The 27,910-nt window shown below is 31.9% G+C and overlaps 1 protein-coding gene across 5 annotated transcripts; it reads right to left on the reverse strand.

Annotated features, from left to right (window-relative positions):
- Positions 1-2,584: 2,584 nt before the first annotated feature.
- Positions 2,585-27,627, reverse strand: LOC115955761 (probable leucine-rich repeat receptor-like serine/threonine-protein kinase At3g14840). Of its 5 annotated transcripts, XM_031074078.1 has the most exons (23): positions 26,394-27,627; positions 24,453-24,524; positions 24,289-24,360; positions 24,135-24,202; positions 23,537-23,608; positions 23,240-23,311; positions 23,054-23,125; positions 22,874-22,945; positions 22,700-22,771; positions 22,546-22,614; positions 19,187-19,258; positions 18,237-18,305; positions 14,723-14,779; positions 14,610-14,645; positions 14,370-14,407; positions 13,176-13,552; positions 12,884-13,079; positions 12,143-12,277; positions 11,672-11,790; positions 11,331-11,541; positions 10,979-11,216; positions 5,896-6,046; positions 2,585-3,221 (listed from the first exon to the last, which is right to left on the reverse strand). In XM_031074078.1, exons 3-23 carry the CDS (start codon positions 24,316-24,318, stop codon positions 2,829-2,831), a joined length of 2,619 nt encoding a protein of 872 aa, XP_030929938.1. In that variant the 5' UTR covers positions 24,319-24,360; positions 24,453-24,524; positions 26,394-27,627; the 3' UTR covers positions 2,585-2,828. The 5 variants fall into 5 exon arrangements, with proteins under 5 accessions (XP_030929938.1, XP_030929939.1, XP_030929942.1 ...); XM_031074079.1 differs by lacking the exon at positions 14,723-14,779 and having other exon boundaries at positions 26,394-27,626; XM_031074082.1 differs by lacking the exons at positions 22,874-22,945; positions 23,054-23,125 and having other exon boundaries at positions 26,394-27,626.
- Between the last annotated feature and the right edge of the window lie 283 nt (positions 27,628-27,910).

Raw genomic sequence — 27,910 nt, forward strand, 5'->3', positions numbered from 1 at the left:
GACGGAATTGGGATTTAAATCTAGGGGCTAAGGTATAAACAATTTTTTCCCTATGAAAATCTAAGCTAGCATATATTTAATATTAAAAATAAAAATAAAAAAAAGGAGGAAAGAAAATTATCATTTTGTAATACCTTAAAAGATAGAACTCGATATTCTTTTAAATCACAAAATCACCTAGGATTTATTGTGCACTAAATTTTGATCATGAAATCAAAGATGAAAATCTCTAAATGAATTAATTAGGAGGTTTGATCCTATTTGAATAATTATGTTGATTTGATTACAATTCTAATAGGTTCTTGATTTGTAAGGACATGAGACTTTTTTTTCAATGAATAAAGACATGATACTTTATCTTATAAAAACCTAATGTTTATAATATTACTTTCCATTATTTGTTTAATATTTTCAAATACTTTATCGTTTCCATATTTTATAATTTTATTGAAATTAAATAGAATATATAGGGGGAAAAGATGGATTAAAAAAAAACATATACTATTGTAAAAGTTCAACCAAAAAAAAAAGCATAAGTAATGCTACAGAGACAAACTATTTTACAATATTTTTAAAAACTGCTGATATGACTTTAGAATTTGCCACCTCAATAGTTTATAAAATAGTTTATGTCTATAGCATTACTCAAAAAACATATACTAATATAGTAATAGATGTGATTGGTTCTATTTCAACACAAAGTAAATAAATATTTTAATTACTATTTTATGGTTGATAGCACATCAATTTGTAATATTTATTTACTAAAATTTATGGTATTCATAGCGTTACTCTGTATATATAAAAGATAAAAAATTAAATACAATTTTTACTTAGATTATGTCCATTAAGTTTCCCAATTTCACAATAATAAATATATTTCACTCACTCACTTTAGTTGCTTGGCACTAATTAATTTATTAACACAACTAATTAATTTCACAAAGGCCGGAGGCCCCAAATTAGCACTACTTTATTAACACAACACTCAAAATTGGTTAATGCCACTACGTTAGCAGGTTTATATTTCCTTAAAACTACAAATATAAAAATAAAAAAAATTATAGCCTAACACATTGCACCCCAACTCAATGAGATTAATCAATGACCACACACACAATAATCACTTGCTACTGACACTTTGACTTGGTTTATGCCAGTCCACCACCAAGCTCAAATTATTCATCTGTTTCACAGTCTAAGTTTTATACAAAGAAAAAAAAAGCAGTAGTTAAAGAGAGCCAACATACCATCGTTGAGCAACTATGTAGTGTGTAGATGCTGAAGTTAGACTTAGAGTCAAGACCAACACCGAGCGGTAAGTGGGTATAAATTGGGGATTTGTGTTTTATGATTTCAGATTTTTGGTCGTTTTGTATGTCATTTTTGTTTAGATTGGATTGTTGCTTAATTTGTTGATAATTTTGGTTTGTGTAAAGGTTATTCTTGTTATTTTTGGGATAATTGGGTTTGTTTAGATTGGAAATATGATATGTTTTGCGGGTATTTTTGGTTGGTCCAAAATTTTTTCTTATTATTCTTGAGACAACAGACAAAAGGGTTGGGTCAATTTGTAAATTTCAGTAGAGGAGGGGGGCCAATAATATATATTTTGGGGAAATTTTCAATTTTCTATGTGTATATATATACTAAGAATTTTCAAAGAAAATTTGAGGCGTGAGGGGGCCATGGCCCCCCTCAGCCCTAACCTAGTTCCGTCATTGAAGCATAGTTTGATGACACTAAGTGAATTTACAAGAAATTTTTTTTGTGGTGATTAAAAATAAATTGTGGTAATTCACATTTGTTGATTCTGGAAGGTAGAATGGAACTTAACAATCCGAGTCTTAAATTTAGAATGAAATTTTAATTGAGTTAGTATTAAAAAAATTTTAGGACCTTAAATTTGTCTAGAGTTTACTGACTTGGGGGAATTTTCTATAAATTATAAACCTTATTCTTGCTACAATGTTGCACATTTTCTTAAATTGACTTGGAGAAAAATTTAAACCTTTCCTAGCAAAGCCTCTACACTTTTGTTACTAGAGGAGTGGACCTTTAAACCAGAGGAATGGAGCTTGAAACTTCAAGTTATGAAATGTTAGATTGACAATTTTAAAATCAATGGGAGGTTGGATGGATAATCAATTGCATATTCAAAATCCAACTCTTGAATCAGGTAAGAGAATCTCTTATTTGATATTTGGGATGTAAGACATTATTTAGTTTGGGTATTCCTTTACAATTCCAGTATCAATGGTGGAGACTCATTTTAGTTGTTGATAAAACCTAGATTAACCCAACATATGCCTGATGTAGGACTCAAAACACACTCACACAACACACTTAATATTTAATCAACTTGGAGCATCACACATGGTCTAACAACAATTGGGTAAGGCAGAACATTAAGGAAATAAATATAGGGTTGTAGCTAATGTGGAACCTTGTTTAGTAAAGCTCTTGTCAAACACCTCCCTTTTATAGACTCTAGACCACGAAGGGTTAAGATTAAAATAGTCAAAACATTTTTCTCTTTTACCAAAACAATAACTTTTTTCAAATTCTTAAATGCAAAATCATGTAAAAAAAAATGGCAAAAGCCTCTGAACATGCACTTTTCTTGTGTAAGGAGGCTAGTTTTTATTATCATCCTCATCTTGCAAGGGAATTCCACCATATATCAATATTGTGTCTCGCTCTCCACAGAGTTTTGAAAAAATAACCAAAAACATAAAGTGCTATGATTTCAACTTCATGGTTCTTAAAATAGTTAGGCATCAAATCATTTGTAACATTAAGAAATGATGAGAAACCTTTAAGATTCTCTAAAATCTATTTTCCAAGAGACCAGAATCTGGATTGATTGGGTAGAGATCAGCAGCAGATGAAGAAGTAGCAGTCCACGGGCCATCCATTGACATTGTTCGCCTTGTGCTCTCACTCATATTGATTTCCTCATTGATTTGATAATACTTTTGCAGTTCCTTCGCTTTCATTTCATCACGTAATAAACTCATATCTGAAACCAAATCCGGAACAATAATGTTGCCTTCGAGCATGCTCACAATTGAAGACATGGTGGGTCTAGCTGCTGAAGAAACATTAGTGCATAGGAGAGCCACATGGATCATGACCATCGCCTCTTCTTTGCTATAGTCTGAGCCCAACCTTGGATCAACTAGCTTAATTAAATTCCCTTCCTCTTTCAAAAGATGTGCCTAGAGACAGGAACATAAAAACAAAGAATTTTAAATCTTGCCACCTTAGAGTTCAACTTTCAAAATTTTATTTTAATAAATTCAATAATTTATAATGGAGGACGAAGATTAAATCCTAAATGTCTCTGTTAGAAACACAAAGAGATGTCAATTGAGCTACAAGGCTCTTGGTAGAGACACATCTAAACTTGCTACTAGTCAACAACCTACACCCACATTGGGAATAAAGACATATTGACATATATTTAGCCAGTATATAAATAAGAAAGAAGAATTTAGGAATGAGTGAGTAAAATAAAAAGTTAAATTTCTTAACATTGACTATAAAACTTTTTATCAACATGGAATTAGCCTTAAATGAAAATGTGACCATCAAAATTTTAGATTGTCAACTGAGCCCTTAGAGTATGGGTACATTTAGATTTTCTCCCTAATGTTTAAAAATTTAGATTTGAACCTTTAATGTTATTTAATGTTTTGATATAAGCCCTTTCATCCATGCCCTTCGATAATGTCACTGTTAAATACCACTTTTGCTTGTCACGTGAAACTAATTGGTCCAACAAAATCATGACATGTCATTTTAATTATTTCACATAAATTAAATAGCCTAACAAAAAATTTTTAAATATTTTTGAAGAAAATAAATACATAAAAACTAAAAAATCAAAAAGAAAAGAAAAGAATTCAAATCCTAACGTTTCTAGGCATCTAAATAGAGTGAAATTCAAATAGCTAAAGCCTATTGTGTTTTTTGAATTCGACTTCAAGGCTCTCAATTTAGGCAGTGCAAAGAGATTATGGGTCGATCATGTAGAGAGGCTCTTCAGGATTTTGAGATTAGGTGGTTTGATCGGCTAAGTGCTGTAATCATGGTCATCATGATTAGTGACGTCACTTCGACTCAGTTAACCCAAATTGAGAGCTAGAGGGGATTCGAACTAAACAATGGTTTTAAAAACTAGAATAGAGAAAGAATTGAAAAGGGGACTGGTTCCCAATTCTCTAGTCCAACAGAGGTCGAACCGGTAACATCATAAATAATTTAATAAATAATTATTAAATTAACCAAATAAATTATATATTTATAATAACTAAGAATATTTACTAGAAAATATTTTAGATAATTAAAAAAAATGGAAGCAATATTATGTTCTAAATGTTTTAACAAAGAAAATCTAAAAAAGGAAAAGATCTTTTAGGAGTAATTGAACCAAAAGAAAAATATAAAACAATAAAATTATTGTCACAATTATGGGATAATAATATAATATCATATGGGAGAAGAACCAAATAGTTTTCACTTTCTTCTTCTTCTTCTTTCTTTCTTTCTTTCTATTTTTTATTTTTTTTTATTTTTACAGGATTAATTCCAATAACATACTCTGAGGTTTGGGCTAATACCAAACAAGTTCAAAACATTTCAAAACTGACCGATTAAACCCAATTTGGTCCCTAATAGTCAGTTTTGATTAAGGGGGAGAGAGGGAGAGTAGAGTAGAGTTGGCCGGAAATAGGCCTAATATTCAGCCAACTTTACTCTACTCCCCCTTACTCCCTCTCCCTCTCCCTCTCCCTCTCCCTCTCCTCTCAATCGAAACAAGCCATAAGGGAGAAGAAAAAAATTACTAACATGCCTAATAGTGTTTAGAGACTAAGTTAGGTTTAGAGACCAAATTGATCAATTTTGAAATATCTTAAACTTAGTTAGTATTAACCTAAATCTCAGGATAAGTTAATGGAATTTAGGCATTTTTTTATTATGATTATAACTTGTACCGTGTATTGCAAGTTGAAAGAGAGCCATACAAATGATGGAAAAAAAGAAGCCACACAATAAAAATATTTTATAGAGTCATCTAAAGCTTGAAGTCTATAATCTAACGAATAAGTTGCAAAGAATAATACTAGCAACTACACCACTCGCATCGCAAACTTCAAATCCAAGTCTTGAGATTCCTTTCCAGCGAAATTGTTTACAGTTATTGTTCGTTTAGATCCAAGATCTATCTTCTCCTATTCTCTGCATTCTCCTTAACCACTTCAGTCATTCAAATCGTTGACCAAATATGTGATCAGACCTGAAAAATCTCTCTTCACTCAGAACCAATTCAACCATCCCAGTTGCCAATTCCAACAATTAAACCACTGGTTCTCCGATTTTGAGCAGACTTTTTATGCATTACCGGTTTTTGTGAAAATCCTAAGCGGTATTAGCACTGGTTCACTATTGAATCAATTGAACCAACCAGTCTAGTCTTTTTTTCAAACCATGCTATAAGCTTTCTTGGTTAAAAGTGCTAAGAACTACTTGTAGAGCTACAAGGCTATTTGCAAGAAAAAAAAAAAAAATTAAATTGGATATGGACTTTTTTTCTTGACTTAGACAAAATGACATAGTTTTGGCGCATTAAAATTGTCTTTTTGAGCTTAAGTTTCAGTAATGAATATAGGCGGAAGGGCTTGAATCAAACCAATATCTAATAGTAGGGCTTTAAATCCAAAATTTTAAACATATATGGCATAAATCAAAATGACCTTAAACATCTATAAACTCGTGTATATAAAAAACATCTCCTAATTTGCGTTTCTCAAAAACATAAAGAGCCGAAATAAAACTTAAACAAGAACAATAAAAAGCAATAAAAGGAAAAGAGTAAAAGATCAAACTTACCCAATCAAGAAGATTAAAAGGTTCCTCCTTTGGTCGGTGACTAGTGTTGCTCCTCCCACTAACAATTTCCAAGGAAACAACTCCAAAACTATAAACATCTGCTTTATCAGTCAAATAACCCCGCATTGCGTACTCAGGTGCCATATATCCACTGTAATAACATAAAATTATGCACAACTTTTTCAGCCAAGAATATTTCAATGTTTTCCCCCTTCTTTTATAGGTAGATGAATGCTTATTATAGCAATATTTCAACAGAGTTGAATTGCAAGATACTCAAAACATTTTTCTTGCATTAAGCTAAATATTAAAATTTTACTATAAACATTTTTTTTTTCCCTTTTGTTTCCTCACCCATTTCCTTCAAACCAAACTGAGTGTAAAAATTCCCTTGATTTTCTCTCCTTTTCTTCCTTGATTAACAAATAGTTTCCCTAAATGTCTTCTATTCTAGATGTGTTTCCACAATACTTTCCTTCAAACAATCAAAATTCTTGTGAGTTTGATGTCATGTAATGAAGCATTTGTGAATTCATCAATGAAGTTCCTAAATAAAAGCCTGTGTAAAAGTAAGATGAAAAGTCTCCATAGGTTGAAGATCAAGAAGAAATGCTTCGAAAAACCAACAAAAACTTCATGGACCAAATTCATGGTGCCATAAGCCATAGTCCAGCCACCTCTAGAGTTGCAACCTTTACAAATATTAAATTAAAATTTCCTAAATAAAGATAATTGTCTCAGTGAGATGTTGACATCGATAGCAGCATGCTGTTGGTTTTGTTGATGTAGTAGCAAATTAGCAATGGAACAAATTCTTCGATACGTCTCGAGACTATGTGAAAAGAAATGAAGGATTTTCTTTCAGATTGTTTTTGGCTATAATGATACAGGACAATGTGGGATTTCTTAGACTGGCTTGAGTGTTTACTTGTTGGCCACATATACAACATAGAAACATCCATTGGTTGATGTTATAGATACTCATGAACATGGCATTGTCCATATCTTTTTGGTATAAAGATAAGTTAAGCTGATAAGTAACCCAAAATTGTGACCTATATGACTTTTAGAAGGTTAATTGTTACTACTCTAGCACACTAAGAAAACAATCTAAAGGGAATTTTTTCATATATGATGCAATCTAAAGGGAATTTGTAAGAAAACAACCAAACCAAAATTGAATAGGAAGAGGGGGAATGAAAGAAAAGTTGTAGTCATGATGTAGGTTTTTTAGGAATTCAACACTAAATTGGATTTCTTGATGAGCTTTTGAAAGGTTCTTGAATTAGGATTGATGTTGATGGATGTTTGGTGTTAAAATTGTGAATAAAACAAGATTTAAAGAAAGGTAAACCCTAGCCAATCACACTAAGTAGGAGAAGCCAATCACACTCTCAAAGATTAAAATAAGTTGTGGGAAACTTATTAGAATCAGTTTCATTATGAATATTATTGACTACAATAAAATCTTAATATAAGCCACTATCAAAACCTTTTCTAGATGGACTGGGACTCCTAAATAACCTAATTCTATAAAGACTAGGATTATTAATAACAAAGAACACTTAGAACTTCAAAACCAAATAGGAAAAGGATTCAAAACACAAAATAAGACTCATGGGCCTTTCCAATAGCCACTGACAACCCATTCCAGAAAATCTGTAAATTACCAAGTTGCCCTTATATACTTAATTAAAATTGAACCAACAACTTTCTAACCTAAAAACTTCAAAGACTTAAGGATAACTAAAGTAACCAATGAAATGTGGCAAGAAGGCCCTGCATCAAAACTAGACCAACTCTTATTGATTGTCTGTATCAATGGACCATTTCTGATGCAAGAAAATGAATACTTGCATTTTCTAGAGAGAGGGGCAAGTTGAGAAAGATAGTGTGTTTGGGTGCATCAATCATAGTCAACATTTGGGTTTATGTGGGGATTCAAAATTCAATATTTACAAATTCTGGTGCTGGAATTCAAAATTTCCACTTGGATTTTAACCTAGGATTTGAGGAGGGCAAATCCTAGCTCTAAATCCTCACAAAACTGATGGAATTTTCCAATTCCATAATAACCACCGATGCACAATTTCTTCTCTTTGTGTGCTAATAACCCCAACTTCATAGCCAATAAAAAAATCAAATGAGGTCGGTTTCAAGTAAACCACCACCACCTTCCTTAATTTTAGAGGGCAGCTTTCAACAGTGAAATCGTGCTTCCAGTGACCAAATATCGGCTAGGGAGACCCAAGTCATGAACATCCAACTCACCCTCTTGGCAGACCGCATGCTTTCCATTTCCAATATAACAAAAGGATAAAGGTTTTTTTTAGAAAGGATTAAGCTAGTAGGTGGAGAGGTCTAACGACTACATAAATCCATAAACAAACTTAAACTAAACTAATATGGGATTCCTTAACACCTCCTTACAACAAGTCAACATGTTATAAAATTTGAGGCACACCACTATAGCGTCATAAGCTATAACACATAGAACTCTCTAACTCTCTCTATGTGTCTTCTATTTCAAACGTGACTTTGGCCTTTAATCACAGATCCGTTATGCTTATTACATTAGGTTTTTGGCAAACACACAATATGTTGATGGTTGATGACTATAATCAACTACACCAAAATGATTAATATGTGATAATGCTGACATTTATGAGAACATGTCAATAAACTTTGAAGGTTGTGCTTGTTGTGTGTAGGACATAAAACAACCAGGAAAAAACTTAAATACAGTACATTAAGTATAGTTCCTTAGGTACCTTTTTAAAATTACTTAACCAAAATACTAAACAATGTAAACACCATCTGACTTTTGTTTCCCCGTAAGATCAAAAAAAAAAAAAAAAAAACAATTCCATGAGAGAAATTCAACTCCTTCCCATTAAAATGATTCCTCTTTCAATTCCTCTCTTCTCTCTTATCTAGTAACAAATCAAGCACTCATACCTTCTTGAACAGGAATCAAGCACCTTTTGGTAGGGTTTCCCTAATAGGAGTGGTAGTGGTTGGATCTCAAATTAGAGGTGGAACTCAAAGGATTTAGTTGGTGATCAAAATTGGAAGGAGAGCTAGAAATCAAGTCATCAAGGTAAGTTCGGTTTCCCTCCTCTATTTCATATCCACCCCTTCTTTCATTATAGGGTCTATTATGTGCAGTTGGGGAATGGGGACAATCTCTAGAGTTGTTGACAAATTGAAATTCAAAGTCTTTTGTGGATGACATTATTTTCCCCATAAAATATAAGTTTTTTTAATCGGTTATCGGCTCTCCAATGTAAGTTCAATGCCTGCAATGCTTGTTCTGGGTTTGGGCACATGACTTCTTTACGTGTTCCGTAAAGTTTAGCTATGTTAAAATTTTAGAGTGGTAGACGTGGGCACTTTTGAAAGGAGGAGAGAAAGATGCGAGCAAAGCTTGATTTCTTCAAAAACTTATAAGTTAGTGATTGAGGGTGAGAACTAAGAAGTCAAGAGAGATTAGGGTTCTGGGGTGTCTCTCGTGTTTTTGTGCATATGGTGTTAACACATACGGGGGAAAACAAAAAAGAAGAAAGAAAGAAATAGATAGCATTAATGCCATATAGTGTTTTGGTTAAATAGACAAATAACTGAATATTAGGAAGGTACCTAAGATACTATATCTAAGTTTTTTCTGAACAATTATATATCCATTCTCCTGCTACATTTAGAGTTTGTGTGGGTATACTTGATAAAAAATGAATGAATTTATTATACAAGACACATATATAGTTGAAAATATCATTTTGGTCTCTACATTTAGGGGTTATTGTCAATTTAGTCCCTACATTTTAGTAGCAGTCAATTTGGTTTTTATTATTTTCAACATATAGTCAATTTAGTCTCTATAGTCAAATCACTGCCTTTCTTGCATTTTCTTGAACTTTCTTGGCAACCAAATACAAAAACACAAATAAAATTTACCAATTTCCAACTTCGTTAGACACAATCAACTCAGCAACTAAAAATAACCAAAATTTGGACCCATGATGATTACAAATTGAAAATAACACAGACTAAATTGACTGCAAGTTGAAAATAACATGGACTAGATTGACTGCTACTAAAATATATGGACAAAATTAATAATGAGTAAAAAATGTAGGGACCAAAATGGGATTTTCACCCATATAATTCGATCATTGCGTATCTCATTCTGATTATTACAACGAACATGATACATGACAACAGTAGTCTATGCTTTAACCACATAAATGGTGCAACTATTATATAATCAAATTTACAAACGTGATTATTATATGATCATGGTAGCAAAAATGAGACCATGTCAATAAACTTGGAAGACAGTGCTTGTGTGTAGAATGTAGAATCAACGTACATCCATGCTTTAGCTACAGTTTATGTGGGTTTAGTTGATATTGAAGAAGGTATGAATTTAAGAGACATAGAATATGATCATTGTGTATCTCATTCTTATTAAAGAATAGGTATATCTTTAGAATCAGTTTCCCATAATTTCATAAAGATGAAAAGAATGAAGAGAATACGAATGCATTGTGGATGAAGTAGAGAAGGGCATAAGGAGCAATAGTAGAATAGTTAAAGGAAAATTTTTGTAAGAGTAGTTATGCTCTATGGTACTGAATGTGCAATTGGTTTTTTTTTTTTTTAGGTACAAATTTTGAGTAGTTGAGAAGCAACATGTTCATAAAATTAGCATAACTAAAATGAGGGTGTTAATATAAATAAGTGCATATATAATGAAAGACAGGATTGTTCCTATTAATGAAATGGACATGTCAATTAAGAAGGTAACAATGAATGACTTCAAATAGTATAGGATGGTAAAAAAGAATGCATTTGGCCAACTCTAACTACTCTAATGAGGATCTATAGCCAACCCTTATATTTTGAGATTAAGAATTGGTTGTTATTGTTGTTGCTATTGTTGTCCTAATGTCACATAACCATTATCCTTCTGAAATTCTCTTACCAAAAAAAAACCTATTTTTCCCTTATATAAATAAAATTTTATAATCAGAACCTTTTTATAATATTCTTAAAAGAGAAATTAACAAAGATAGTAACTCACTAAGTTCCAGCGATGCGGGTGCTTATGTGTGTATTATCTTCTTCATCAAGCTTGGCCAAACCAAAGTCAGATATCTTAGGATTAAGATATTTATCAAGCAGAACATTAGTAGCCTTGATGTCTCTATGAACAATCTTCAATCTTGACTCCTCATGAAGATAAGCCAAACCTCTTGCAATCCCAACACAGATCTTATACCTTGTTGTCCAATCCAACTTCAATTGGCATTCTTCTAAGCCTTAAATTTATCAAATTTAATAGAAATTCGTCAATTATACATATGTACATTATCTTACTTACAGCATGTAAATACAATTACCAAAAACATCAAGTGTACAAAGTAAATGTTTACCAAACAAAGCTCGAGCAAGGCTGTTGTTTTCCATATACTCATATACTAGCAATAGTTGATTTCCTTCAATGCAACATCCATAGAGCTTAACAAGATGAGGGTGTTGAAGAGCAGAAATCATGCCTATCTCATTCACAAACTCGCGATTTCCTTGCTTTGATTTGGAAGAAAGCTGCTTTACTGCAATCGCTGTACCATCTGATAGGAGGCCCTGTGAGAACAAAATTTCTGACATCTATTAGAAGGAAGAAACTGCAACAAGGATAGATTTATTTTTGAGTCAAAACTCAATAATGAAAGTTCAAATAGAATATATCAATGGTAAATTTAGTGTTAAATACCTTATAAACAGAACCAAAACCACCTTCTCCAACTTTATTGGAAACATCAAAGTTGTTGGTGGCAGCTCTGATTTGCCTCAAGGTAAACGAACCAGTTTGCAAGTCTAAACCCTTTAGATCTGTAGAAGAATCAAATTAAAATATGAATTATATCTAGGAAAATTGAAAATTTGTACACTTTTTTAAGGTTTTGACAAAACATTTGAGCAGATGTTATAAATCAAAAGTTTTAAAACACCCATATGCAGTCAATTCCTACGACAGGCATTCAGGCAAAATGATGTATCGTAGCAGCATAAAATAGTAAATATTTAATCATTTTATTATGTTTTGAATAGTTCAAGTCATTCTACAAGCATGCGTATCAGGGACATATATACACAAGCAAAAAGCTCCAATGCAAAATCCAATTCAATGAACATATAAGTTTTCCTTAGGAACAGATCAATATTCATTTACAATACTAAATACCTTGTCCCATTCTGCTCTTCTGTCCTAGACAGCCTTTCCACCAGAGGATACCCAGAACCAGAAATAGAACAAATGCTCCTACAGCCACTATTCCAACTACTACTCTTACTGATACACCGCTGCCATTTGTAGAGTCTATTTGAAGAAATAGTTCAAAAGATATAATATTAGATCTCAGAAAGGGGGTAAAATCATTATCCAGCCAACTATGTAATGCATAAAGGAACACAAAAAACCATCAAAACCATTACAACCACTTCGATGAAGAAATAATCAAGACTCACTCTTTTCTCAAATTCTAAATTTAAATGAACATGACTGTTTTTCAAAACACAAGGACAATTATCAGCTTAATTTGTCCTGAATCCAGTAGAGATTTTATGAAACAAAATAAAAATAAAATCCACTCCATCTGAATTCTGTGGCATTTGTACCCACATACTGATGAAGGAATGCATTAATAATTTAGACACATTCTAGGGTCCTATATATCAAACTAATAAAATTAGACCCCAAAAAAAAAAAAAAATTTCCTGATTGAAAAGCCAAAACCCAAAAGACTTTAGTCACATAGTTAAATAAATGAGTAGATTGTAGATCCTAGGGCATTATCCTAAAAGAATTTCTTGACAATGTTGAATTTATAGAATGAAGATAAACATGGATTTGCAAGTTAATATATGGTCTATTACCTAGAGTCCAAAATTGATTACAAGAAGCTAATGCAAGGTCTAAACCTACCAGGATGAACAGAAATTGCCGAAATAAGAGGACCATAGACTCCTCTATCAGGGATGCTAGTTGTACCCTTCCCGGCCCAATAAAAACGGATCTCTAAGGTGTTATTATTCACAACTGCAAGATAATGTTTTATGACTTCCATGCCAACTCCACCAGCTTCATCTGCAATATTGAAATCCTTCTCCACTAGCTCTCCCTTCAATATTCTAAACATGTTAGTGACCAGCTAGTAACAAGCTATAAACATAAGAACTTTGGTTGATGAAGGTCAGATCATAATGTCATTAGATACCTGAATATAAATATCAAATACACGCCTTCCCAAGCTGCTATATGTAGTATCATTGGTGAACTTTATCTCCGCAAAATGGAGGTTTATTTTGTAAGTTCCAGTTCCCAAACAAAAAGCATAATAAGTAAGAGACAGAGGAGAAAGGCGTGCATTCATGTATAGTTCAGGATTAGCCATAGAGAGTTTGGAGGAATTTTCCAAAATATATTTGTCTGTTGTTTGGCCATCATCCATGAAGTTACCAGTGCTGCTATATGCCCAATTTATTCTCTTGAGGAATTTTGAAGCTCCAACTGGTTCTGTACTATCATCATCGTATTTATTTCCATTTATAGTTACTTCTGGTCCACCACAATTTATACGGAGGAAGTTGACAACTGGGGAAATAGGAAAAATGGATTAGTAACAGCTAAACATTTTAAACATATTCAAATTAATATTAATGCAAATTATGTAAGGAAAAATATTATTTTCCCTTTTTTTGGGGGCGGGGGGTGATGGGGGGTGAAGTGTGCGATGGGACAGTTTCATTTGGTGCTGAATCAAGCCAAATGAGACAGTCATTCATGGACACTGCTCATTCTTGTGTTTAGTACTCTTACGAGGGTGCCCTCATGTGTTAATATATCCAATGAGACTTATGGCACTGTTAGATAGCCAGACAACTACATGAAGGCTACAAATGGATCCAAACAACAAAAGTTCAATACCAATTAAATAGCATTATTTTGCAGACTTCAGAAAGATCAAATTTAGAAGATTTATTAAAATTTAATACGATTAGTAAGACATAAATTAGATGAGAAAGATTCATAAATTTGGAAGCATTTACAATAAATTTCCAATCTTGGGGGCCACAAGCAAGGGAGGGGTCCTCAATTCCAAACACAAAAATTAAAACACGGCTAGTGCCCAGTCACGTTAAAGACTGCATGTCTGTAAGAAAGACTTGAAACTGTAAAATGGTTTAACAACCGCAAAATTGTGTAGCATACTAGAATTTTAAAATTTAGATGTAAAGTAGGATCTCTTAAAACAGATTCATTATTTAGTACGGTTACAAAGTGTGAGAAAAATCCCTTCAGGGTATATTTGGGGAACTGGTACAGATCTGAACCAAAGCAAACATGAGCATAACAATCTTGAAGAATTTTATACTAAATCAATTTTATAATAGCGCAGACAAGAACTTACTTTCTGGACAAGAGCTTCTCCAACACGAAATATCTCCACTGATAAGGCAATCCGGTACCAAAGCAAGTCAGCAATATTACATTGTGATTAAATATATGTTACATGAATCAAGACAATATTACATTGAAGATTATCAATATAAAAAAAAGAAAAAGAAAAAGAATCAAGACAATATACCAGAAAGTTAATATCAAAAAAACTTTGTAATACATGCTTTCAAAGGTGAACTTAAAAACTTACGTGTCGCTCCCATTTGAAGAGGCTGTAAACAAGTTCCTACATAAAATATCACCAAGTCCAAAGCTTAGCTAGTAAATAAAAGATCACACTCACACAGACAAAAGCATTCTTACACGTCTTGGCTTTTGCAAACTAAGCTTCCATTGGAAAAGTTGTTATATGAAAGGTCACTGCACATAAAAGTTATGATATAATTCATTATCTAAAAAAATGAAGCATGAATAATAATCTTTTATTTACACAGGATAATTGATAACATGTATGGAAGGGGTAATATATTTCATTTTTAATTCTGTGAAACCCAATCCTACATATTTTAGGAGATAAAGCTTTCATCCAAACTCCCACATATAAGCTAAACCACTCTTATATGGGAAAGATGCTTGCCATTACATTACCTAAGCCCAATATACCTTTGTGTATTTTGATAATGTAAATAACCAACCCGTATGCAAATATCAAGATCATAAGAGCTAACCTAAAATAAGGAGATTCTTTCCTTCATGTTAAACTATGAACTATACAAAGATACTAAAATTTAAAATTTGAAGTTAAAAAGGATATATAATACGATAGCTGGAGATTAGTGATACGGCTCATCAAGTTCGATTCTTGGATGATGAATGGGCGGATTGCGTGGCATTAGATAATTTATGTGCATCAGTGCAAAGGATAAGATCACATAGAAGTACAAGATTAGGCTTTTGAAGTGATAGGCTCCTCAAGCAATTAAGTGATTAAAATTTTATCGAATATATGAATTTTTTTTTTTTTTTGAATGAATATACGATAGCTGAAGACTATGGAGAGTAGGAAACATTTAGAAATTTTTGGAATCCCCACATTACTTTTATGAGTTCTGCAAAATGCTAGGGAAGTGTATAGGTATAGGCAACATGTTTCCTATGAACTCTCCACTATTTAATATATTTTTATGCTGCAATTGATTAACTATAACACCCCATGATTTTATTACTAATTTATTTCATATACATATAAATAAAAGAGAAGGCCCATAATTAAATGGATTTAATTTATTTGGGTCTAAGATTTTTAAATAAGATAATTATAGTGGAACAAGAGGCCCAAGAGAAATAGCATAAGTAAATATATGAGCCTTGATAAGCTTAAAAACCCTAACCTTTTATCCTTGAGCTTTGTGTACATAAATAAGAGGTTTCCCCTCTTTTAGCAGCACCACACGATTTATGTTATTTTCTTCTGGAATTTCAAGTAATCCCCTCAATGTTTGATTTTGTTTCTACTGTAATCTTGGAAAGTTGGAATTATTCATAGTCTAATAGTATTCTTGTCCCCACAATTATAGGAAGACTTGGGTCTGTACATTTATCATTTTGGTAGCTAATAGAGAAATAGGCATTGGCTTTATCAATCTAATCTTGTAAGTATGTTAATGGGAAAATGTGTCCTATGATTGTTCTTAGGACAAAATCTAGCTACAAAATTGGTTGTAACTTAAAACTACAATATTACTCAATAAAATAAATATTACTACATAGTTTAAAAATCCAACCGTTAAATTGCATGTTCTTTACATTCTCAATACACATGTCAAATTTTGTGTCAATTAAATATTCTTTACTATATGATCTATAAGCTTATATTTTATGCATAATTTTAAATTACAAAAACTTGTAATTTAAACAATTTATTAATAACATAGTTATTGATCTTTAATTTTCTAGAAATTTTGCAATCATAGAGGATATAAGAAAATGTAATCCAATGGTGAATTTATCAAAATTCATCTTCAATAAAAAGATATTAAGTAAGGTTGTAACTTAAAACTATAACCAATTTTGTAGCTCAATTTTGTCTTTGTTATTATATTAGACTTGACAAAGTGTATATAGCCGTATGTCATTGAATGGTCCTCCATAGGCTATTAGATTGATCAATTACAAACATACTATAAGGAATAGTAGATTATATGATGACTAGACACATAATGACATGCTAGAGTTCCATAGAGTTGCTGTACATTCACGCCAATTGATAGATAGTGAAAATTTGTGACATAGAACAACTGGATCAAAGCTGAAAGTGAACTGGACAGTAAGTAAATATATGAAAATTTTTGGAATTTTGGAAATATTAGTGTTGTCCAGAGTTATACTATTTAAGCATGAAAACAGGTTTTTAAGTGGCAAATTTGTGTAAATTGATGGACCGGTGTTGCTAGGTTCTAAATAATTCTATGGATTTATTGTTACTTAAGGGTGGTTGATTTCATTTTGCAAATAAAGAGGTAAGTGTTGTTTACTAATTTGGGGGTTTCCCCAAAAATAGTTTTGACTATCAAACTATTTTTATAACAAAGAAATATTTTTTACATTCAATAAATATTTGATGTGGATATTATATGAAAACTTTGACATATTTAAATATGTACGTATAGATAAGGCAAATGACATTTTAAGTTTATATGATGAGAAGCTTATTGTTGTGAGCACTTTGAAAATTGATTTAAACCATATGTGATTAAAAGCTAAGTATTGTATTTAGTCCTTAGCAAGAGATAACCATACTGTAGCTAGTCCATAGCAAGACACGGTCCCAAAAAAAGGACAACACACTTTTGGTAGCTCCTTAGCAAGACAGTATACCATAGAGGATAAAAAATAAAAAATAAAAAATAAAAAGCTCTTTAACAAGAGAGTGCCCTTTTAGGTTCCAAAGGAATCACCCAGAAAGGGGATTAAAAGGGTGTTCTAGTCCCAAAAAATGGACCACACAACCCTGTCACAGGGCGTAAACATTGACCACAAGAAAAGCCATGGGATTGTTTATATGATAATGTTGGCATATCATGATGATTCATAATATAATAATATTTTTATATGAGATATTTAATGCTAAAATATAGATGGTTTGCAATCTATAACTTTGTTGTATGGATTATTCATTTAAAAGGTTCATTTCCACACCCAAATGTTAGTGAATTCCACTTACTGAGTTGCCTCACCCGCCCCACCCCTACAGAAACATTAGAGGCATCATTGGAGTAGAGATTCTTGGAAGACAACAATTACAATTTATTTTGTGTAACTGAGAATTTTGTTATTATTATTTTTAATGGTATTAAATATTGTACTTGAGAATTATTTTTGAGGATGTTTTATTTTTTATGGGATTAGAGCTCCAACAATTGTGATGAGATTTTAGATTGCTGGTTGCATTTGTTTAATATTTTTATGGATTATTTAGATTGAATAGATTTTTATTATTTTTTATTTGGGGCGTTACATTAACTATCCAAGATGGTTTTGTAAATTAACCTTTAAAGAAACATTCCCTCAAAAAAGAAAAAACCTTTAAAGAAACAATATTCATTGCAAAAAAATTTCCTTTATATACAACCATCCACAACAAATGAGATGGAAGAAATTATATCCAAACATGCAAATAACTACTTAATACCAGTGGTCATCAACAGATGTTGAGAGTACAGTCAAACCTAGATTGCCTACATTATACAAGACATTCTCCACAAGAGTTAGCAAAGTAAAGGGGAACAAATAATGCATGCATTTTAATGATTTACCCTTTAACGAATTAATGCATATGATACAAACTCGTTCACATTAATTTGGATGGGAAGCTTACATGCTTATGTGTTTCTTTAGCAATATCCAACCAGGCACTGGTCCACTTAGCAGGTTTCCAGTTAGATACCTGAGCAAATTCAATCTAAAAGATTCAGAACAACTTATGTAGTTTTGTGCATTTCACGGCACATTGATATGACTTGCCAGTGACACAAATTTTGAGCTCAATGAAATGGCTAACTTGAAATACAAACACACGCATGTACACATTCTCATGCTTTTGGAACATATATTAACAGCTGTGAATTGGAGGAAAAAGAAATGGGGACCCCACCTCTATTCAATAGAAGTAGGACTGACTATCAATTACATCCACCATATGACAGAGGAACTCTGACTCAGAAGACAATAAAGAGGGTCTACATTTAATTTTTATTTTATTTTATATAGGTAAATGATAGTGGGGAAATGGGGAGGGGGGTTTGACCCACAGACATAAGGCACCATAAAGGATGTCATTACTATTAGGTTATCACTTGAACCTCAAGAATGGTCTACATCTAACTTCAATAATCCTTTCTCACCAACAAAAAAAAAAAAAAAAAACCTTCAATAATCATTTTATGGATGGCCAGATTTTACTCTAAAGGCTTTTTGATAACTCTATCCTTCAAGCATATTTGATTAGGCACACACTAGCCAACTTTAGGCCTAAAATTCATCTTGCATTTTAATTTAATGCAAAAAAGGTTATCATTACTTGACTTGTTTAGCTTACTCAAGATGTTTTAAGGCCAAAATTTTGGATTTGTTCAATTAATCAAATTGATATAGTGGCTTGTAATGTTGACAAGTTGATCTGCCTATTGGATTAGTCCTTTATTATTATTAACCGTAGCTACTTGGTATGTTCAGAATGGAACAAAATCAAACATTTTCACATAACCCCTTAGACAGCTGCGTTTACTTCGGTGCAAGGAAGTCTACATTTGCAGTCAAAATGCTTACATGAAATCCAACTTTGTTAGAAGATCATAGCTTTCTGGAATTCCTCCAGTTAGTTTGTTAAAGCTGAGGTCCCTGCAAGAGAACTTATATATAATCAAATTTTAGTGAAACAGAAAACTCTCCCAAAATAGGAAAAAAAAAATCCAAATCATTTACTCAAAAAATTGTAATATGCAAATAACATAAGTTTGCAATGCAAAGAAATGTAAAAAAAAATTAAAAACACGCACTAAAAGACCATTTATTAATTTAACATAGCTATCTCATAAACACTAAAAGACTATTTATTAATTTAACATAACTATCTCATAAACAAATATCTACTGGAGACTTGTACTTGATTAGGTTATTAAATAAATGAACATATACATTTTTATCTCTCTTTTTTCTTTTTCTTTTTACAAGCAAGCTGGGTGGAGGGGTGGAATCCTACCATAGACTTGAGCATGATTTGGTTTTTAAATAAATGAGAACAAAAAATTCTTCTTTTTTCTTTCAAGGAAGCTGAAAATAAAAATGAACTTGATTTATGTGCAGTGGTAACTTTGAGCCAAAATGGCTTTTCAAAATTTTCATTTTCCTCCTCATTCATATCATTTCACAAAATATGTACCAACAATATCTATTGAGTAAACATACTTGTATCAAGCATCTAATTCATTTGAAATGGAATGAGACACAAAACATGCACTTCACTTACACACACACGCACACAGAAAACCGTGCGCTTGTGTTCCACATGGGCATTCGCCATTTAGATATCATTTGCTTACATGGCAATGCTCCAGAGGTAAAGGAAACTAAAAAGTTTTAAGATACAACTCTTTTTCTTTTTTTACTATTAAGTTAAAGAAAAATTTTATTTCAATTCTCAAGGATGTCACTTCTTGTGGGTTCCTGATATGATTTTACCATAGAAGCCTTTCTCTTCATTTTCATAACCTCTGAGTACTGACTGGTTAATCACCAGATTCACTTTTTCCTTATTCTCCTAAAAAAAATAGTACTCTTTTCTGAGAAGGAATAAAAGGAAAAAGACATTTGGATTTAATGATTTATAGTCCATCAGCGTATATATAGATGTCTTGGTACTTATGCCACCATACATTCATTTATATCCATGATTGGTAGTTAAAATTGTCTGCAAGTGTGCGAGCACACAGGCACACCAGCGTGTAAACTTTTGGATAATTGCTACCATCAGACAGCCAAAATGCAGAATCAATAATTTGATTTAGCCATAACCCTTAACTTAGTAGGAAAAATGATGTAGGAAATGGTTTAATATTTAATATTTGTAATTATTTAACTTCAGTATTTTTATGTAATTTTTGTTGTTTTAGGCTTATGTAATTTATTTTCTTGTTTTAAGTGTTTTTTTAGTCAAATCAAAGTTTTATATGTTTTTGTAGCCGTCTTAGGGTTTGCAAGCCGCCTTAGGGTTTCTAGCCACCCTAGGTTTTCTATTTGTTATTCAAACGCATTGTAGTCTCCAAAGGCAATTTAGTTTTTCAGATTATTATCAATAAAATACAAACTTTTGTCAAATTCTTTCTCTGGTGGATTCCAATTATCTTCTTGTGGATTCAGGAAAACCCCTTGTAGATTCGAGGTTTACTATCAGAAACTAATAGTTTAGTTTCTATTCCATTTAAGAGAGTATCGTGTGAGCTTTCTTCAGATTTCCGCGACATCAGTTGGTATTAAAGCCTTGACATACCCTAGTCTGATGGCTAACCGACGAGATGGTGACCACCACAACAATGACAGCGGTGACAACGTCAACAACCCAGTCCTCACTAGTCACTAGGGTTGAGTTCCTCGAGTTTCATAAAGAGGCTCGTTGTGAGAATAATAAATTTCGTGAAAAGAGTCAGCAAATTATAGGCGAAATCAAGCAAATGATTGCTACTCTTCTTACTAGGAAATCATATCTGAACAACAATGATCAATATATTCAACAACACAGTCCTAACTACAAGAAAATTCCATTCTTTGATGGAGAAATGTATAAGTTGGATTTTATTGACTGGCTTCTTAATTTGGAAGAGTATTTTAATTTTTGGAAGATTTGAGATGAAGAAAAGGTGAAGCTTGCATCTAATAAATTGGACGATAAAGCAAAGGAATGGTGGGAAGGTATTCAAATCTATAGAAAGCAACGAGGTAAGCATCCAATCTGCTCTTGGCAAAGAATGCAAATGTTATTAATTGATTTATAGTTTTCTAATGACTATTATGATATACTAGATTATACGAGTGTTGATTATAAATCAGTATATTCATATGAAAAGCAATATGTTCAAAACATGGAAGGTCAACCACAAAACCAAAATTATCACAGTCAAGTCCATGTATCAAGTAAAGGAAAGGGTTTGAGGGTTGAGAAGAAGCAACCTATTTCTAAAGAAAATTTTGAAATGGTTAAAAAAGATCAAGAATTGCAACAAGTTATTAAATTGAAGATTGAAGATTAAAGATACCACTTACCAAAAACTTGATGAAGAGGTCAAAGAAAAGAAGGTTGAGCTGATTGTGGATAATAACAGAAATCAAGAGATGGAAATTGTTGAGAACATTGTGGAAGATCCAATTGAGGTTAAATATAAGGATAGGTCCACAACTCACAATCCTCAGGTTTCGGTTGTTCTGTTGAAGATGATTACACAATATGTTGATTTTCTTGGAGTGGAAAATTTTAATTTTATTATTACTCCTTTGTTAATTGATGTTGCAAATAATTGAAGGTAGATGAGAATAAATTTTATGCTACACTTTATGAAGAATTCAAGATTCTGAACCAGATCAAGTCATTAAAGCATTTAAAGTATTTGTTTATTTGGAGCGGAAGATTACAAATTTCGACCATCAACTTGAGGACGAGTTTGTTTCAAGTGGAGGGGTTTGATGTAGGACACGGTTTAATATTTAATATTTGTAATTATTTAACTTTAGTTTTTTTATGTAATTTTTGTTATTTTAGGTTTAGGTAATTTATTTTCTTGTTTTAGAAGTTTTTAATGTTTTTTTTAGTCAAATTAGGGTTTTATATGCTTTTGTAGCCGTCTTAGGTTTTCTATTTGTTATTTAAACACATTGTAGCCTCCAAAGATAATTCATTTTTTCAGATTAATATCAATAAAATACAGACTTTTGTCAAATTATTTTTTTGGTAGATTCCACTTATCTCCTTGTGAATTCAGGGAAACCTTTAGTGGATTCAAGGTTTACTACAAAAACTAACAATTTAGTTTCTATTCCATCAAAGAGAGCATCATGTGTGCTTTCTTCAGACTTTCATGACATAAAAAAAAAAAATGTACAGCAAACCAGAAAGTAAAAAAGAATTATATACTGACAAGGTTTCCAGATTAATCATCTTCTCAAGGTTAGGTAGTTGCCCAGTAATATTGCAACTCCTTAGTATCCTGAAACAAAACCAAATATTTTATATTGAGTTGCAAAATAATAACAATAATAAAATCATACTTTTAATTGAAGTATCTAACTCACAGATTGTTCATCTTTGTCATAACATGAATTGGCGGAAAATTTGCTTCGGGTCCTCTTAAGTCACTAATTCTCCTAGATATCGAAATTCGAATAGGAGTAAAAAGTATATAAAAAAAAAAAATGCAGTTGCCTATAAAACAATTGATAGCTACAGAATAATAAAGCCACACTGACAAGTCTTTTAAGTGTTCCAAAAAAGAAATTTGGAAAGGAATCGGCCCGTTCAAACCACTTGCTTGAATCGACCTGTTGTTAAGAAAATTTTGATTTAATAAGTAAATAATACATCATGTTCAATTCTTTTCTTAAAAAATAAAAAAATAAAAAAATAAAAAAGAGAAGTCAAATTCTCACAGTCTTTCGAGCTTTTTCCAATTCTTAATAAAATCGGGTATCTTTCCAGAAAAATTATTATCACCAATCCGACTGCATTATTGGGGGGAGGAGCAATATGTGAATTTAGAAGGTAAAATAGACGCATAAAATCTTCAAGATAGTTATAAAAAATAAAAAAAAATAAAAAGGTATCTTGAAGCTTACAATTCTTTCATTGTCATCAGCTCTGCAAACTTTTCAGGTACCTCCCCAGTAAAAGAGTTTGAAGTAAGGTGTCTATGACAATAACAACACCAATTGATAAAAGCCATTATGTCAAAAAATAAAAATAAAAAGCATCAATACACTTATACAAGTAAAAAAAGATTAATGTAAATCAATTTTGCTTGATCATAATGACATTTTTACATCTTACTACATGGAGGGAGGCCAACCAAAAGAAAAAAAGAAAGTATAATGCAATAAGTTTTAAAATATAGTAATTCAAATGAAGGGTCTTACAGCCTTTCTATATTGATTAGGTTCCCAAGCTCTTTAGGAAGACTTCCAGAAAGCATATTGAACTCAAGGACCCTGTTGATAACAAATTGGAATTCCTTTATAACAAAATATACAAGGAAAATGCTAGCCACATTTGCGCTATACTTTAAAATGACTAATTTAGTATATGCCTGAAATGAGGAGAAATTTTGTCAAAAAATACTTTTTAAATATTATTTATTTAAATTGGTACCGTTTTCGAGTTATTTGAGAATCTAGCCTCTAATATTAAATCATGTTTTAGAGAAACAATTTCATCACTTAAAATTGCGTTTTCAAAACACAATTTCAGCTGACTTGACTGAATTTTAAGCAATTGTGTTTCTCATCACTTCAGAATTGGATTTTGCTAAATACCCAAATGATTTCAAAACAGTACCAATTTAAATCATTATTATCAAAATAATATTATTTTGCAAAATTTGCCTCAACATGGGATTTATCACACATCCACACTACACCCACTCAACTAATTCAATATCAATAAGAGGGCATCATACATTGTATAGAAACAGAGTGAAATGGTGGAGGTGTGCAGTAAGAGTAAGAACTCACAAACTTTTGAGAGTGGAGATATTTCCAAGCTCTTTGGGAATGGAACCGGTCAACCGGTTTCCAAGAAGAGAACTGCAATACACGAGAAGCCATGAATAACAATATGAAAGTCACAAAAAAAACACACACACACACACAGGGACAGAGAGAGAGACTACATGTTGACAAGCCTTGTGAAGGAGCCCCATTGTTGAGGGATTGTGCCGCTAAGGTAGTTACGGGTCAGGTCACTGTATAAGGAGATGCCATAAATTATAAATAAGAGATGAAAATCACAAAAACACAGACAAGTTAATTATTTGTTATATTGACTAGTACTTACATTTCTTCAAGATACGGCAAGTTCACCAGTTCTGGTGGCAGAGTGCCCGGGAGATTTTGTTCTTTCAGAACTCTGTATTTCCAGCAGTAGAAAAATGCGTTTTCCTTTTAATTTTTATTTTTTTCCATAAAAAATATTAAATTTAAAATTCATACCAATTAAAGAAGACACAAATAAATATGTTTAGTCTTAGGAGCTATTTGAATACAGCTAAAAACCAAAAACTGAAACTGAAAATTGAAAAACATTATAGTAAAATAATTTTTAAATGTGTGAATAGTACCGTGAGATCTATTTTTAATGAAAAAAGTTACTGAAAAGTGAAATTTATGGGTCCGTAAACAGTACACGATATGCACTGATAGGCTAAAAAAGTTAGGAAAGTTAAAAATGCATGAAAAAAAAGAAAAAAAAACGCAGACACAGATGCACTGGTTTTTAGCCCAATCCAAACTAAGCCTTAGTCATGCCGATACCTTCTTTTATTCTATTTCTCTCTATAACTTAAAAGAGTATTTCTATTATTTTTTCCCAAAAAAAAAAATCATTCCATAGTTACATCAAACATCTCTCTGTCTCTCTCCAACCAATCACCAACAAATCATCACTCTTTTACTCTCTTACATGCCAAATTTAAGGTAAATTAGTTTATTTTATTTCTATGATTAATTAATGAGAAAAATTCTATTATTAATTTGCTTTGAAGTGATAAATTGAAGCTATTAAATTATTCTATTAAGTAAAGTTATGATAGGCCAAGAGTTTTGTAACTCAACTTGCTACTGCTAACAATGGTGATTGGTGAATTTCAAATGAAAAGTAAAATTATTAAATGATTCTATTATTAAGTAAAGTTATTATTGGCTAAACCTTATAAGTCATCTAGCACCAACAAGAATAAGTGGTTGACCCGAGTGATGAAATTGTGTGTTTTCTCATATACAAAGTTGCAGATTATGTCTCCACCCATTGTTGTTAGTATCATATAATACTTATTGTATGGTACACAAAAATTTTTGTCCAGTAAGGGCATATTGGAAGTGTTCATGAATCATATGATACATAGTTAGGGACATATCATATGAATCGTATCATATTGATAATTATAGCTATCTTACAATGCATCAACATGGGGATTTGAAATGAGTTTTTTTTGTTTGTTTATTCCCCCTCTTCTCTTTCTCCTACAAAATTTGAACTATACACTTGACACTTCATTTTCATATTTGCAAATTTCTTTTCCATGCTATGTATAATGAATTAAATGAAAATATAATTTTTTTTCTTTATTATTGTTATTAGTCTAAGAAGCAAGAATGCCAAGAATAATATAAAGAAAAAAATTAGAATAAAGGAAGAAAATAGATAGTAAATGCTGCTGATGATGAAGAAAATGTTAAGGAAGAAATATTTTTTCAAGATGATGAACATGATGATAACAATAACTTAAATGAAGTTGGCTAGGCAAAATTATTAAAATTAATTATTAATCCATTTAAATGTATATGTTATAAACATATGTTAATTTGATTAATTTAATTAGTTTTCTTAAATATTATTACATAAATGATTATTAAATTGGTTATTAGTTAAATATATTCCAAATTTATTATAAATATACCTTTTATATATGCAATATAATGTATATTTATAATTTAAAAAAAAATTATTATGTGTTTGTACATTGTACTAAATTAATACAATATGATACCCAATAAAGATATATTAAAAATCAATTTAAAATATTAATTCAATTTTGACAAGTACATACACATATTTTTGACAACTATGTAGGCATATATAATTGAGTGGCACTGTTCTGTTTGTTTTTCCTTCTAAATGGCTAAGATATATATATATATATATATATATATATATATATATATATATATATTGCAAGTTGCAATAGTTGATGGAGACGTCGAAACAAAGGTTGTATACCTTTAATTTTGGAGACAATAATGTCTTGTCAAATAATGAATTCTGGGGGAGCAATTGCATGACGCGTTGGAGAAAGAGAAAGAGATAGTAATGAAAATGCCAATGACCTCGTCGCCAAGGGCACTCAGGTTTCTTTGTAAGCTATTGTCCAGATTCTATCCCCGCACTTATCAAGAAAGAAAAAATATATTGCGTAAATTTCACAAACCACCCCTAAGGTTTGTGATAATATCCAACTAAATCCAGAATATTTAAAAACCTACCAATTTCATCTAAAAAGACAATTTTGTCCTTGAAGACATTTTAATCGCTAATCCCGTTAACTCACCTCTCATCCTTGTCTCTACTCACTAACTGCACCATTTCTCTCTCTCTCTTCTATTTCTTAGTAAACAAACAACAACAAAAATGCTTGAATGAAACCAACAATCAAAACTCACTTTCTTTGAATGAGGAGGAAAACACAACTAATTTAAACCCAAACCACAGAACATGCAATCAAGAATCAAGAACTGTGACAAAAAATCAGCCTCTCAACTAAAAATCCTAATCTAAGACCAAAACCCAATCAATCAAAACATCCTCTTAAGAAAAACCCCAAATTCATAGGCCTCAGCAAGAAAAAAAATTTGCTCCTCCCTGTGGCTTTGTGACCGTCCACCACCAACCACCCTCACAGAAAACCCACCACTGCCAATCGAAACCTAACCATCCCTAACCCACACCACGGCACCATCACAAACACCACGAGAGAGAAAACCAAAACCCTTCAATGTTGATCCACACCAAAACCCACGAATCACCATTTACACACACGATGGCGCCGCCGCAAAGACCACAAGAGAGAGAGAGAAGGGAAAGACTCCAACGCCGATCCACACCAAAATCCACACGTCGTCTAAGGCCCTTTGGCTTATAGATCGAAGAGTGGGTTTAGGGTTTTGAGGGAATGAGAATCAGATAGGGAAGAGAGTGATTTTCAGTGAGGAGAGTTGATGGTTGAGGAGCCTTAGACTTAGGCTGATCAAAGATAGAGTCATGAAGGCTCAGCCATGGTTAGCTTTTGGTTTTTGGAGAAAGCTCCAGATCAGAAAGACACAGAAAGGAGAGCTCAGCATGGGTGAGAAGAAGAAAAGAAAAAAAATGTTTAATAAAATGGTGCACAGAAGGTGTTAGTGACCTTAAGGGACAAAATGTCTTTACGGACCAACGTGGTCAATTTTGAAACATCTTGGACCTAGTTGGTATTAACCCAAATCTCAGAGGTGGTTTATGGAATTTACTATATATATATATATATATATATACGGTCTTGTCCTCAATATTATTCCTCCTAACTTTGAACTTTTGACTTTTGACTCAATTGTCAATACAGACGGCCTAATCGTCATACTTTTCAATTTTTGTGGAATAATAATTGCAGAAACAAAGACCAGATCAGCAATTCAATATCAGCAATTTTAAAGTTCATGTTAAGATTTTTAGTAGAATTTGTAACCAAAATTTTCGTTTCTGAA

The sequence above is a fragment of the Quercus lobata genome, chromosome 8 (genome assembly GCF_001633185.2).
Source record: "Quercus lobata isolate SW786 chromosome 8, ValleyOak3.0 Primary Assembly, whole genome shotgun sequence".
Lineage (NCBI taxonomy): Eukaryota > Viridiplantae > Streptophyta > Magnoliopsida > Fagales > Fagaceae > Quercus > Quercus lobata.

Excerpts from the sequence above, each read along its gene's own strand:
- LOC115955761 (XM_031074078.1), bottom strand. The coding sequence starts at position 24,318 with ATGGGGCTCCTTCACAAGGCTTGTCAACAT. Across the intron at positions 23,609-24,134 it reads AAATATCTCCACTCTCAAAA|GGTCCTTGAGTTCAATATGC; the intron begins GTTTGTGAGTTC and ends TGTTATCAACAG. Across the intron at positions 14,646-14,722 it reads GTTTGCAAAAGCCAAGACGT|GAACTTGTTTACAGCCTCTT; the intron begins GTAAGAATGCTT and ends TATTTTATGTAG.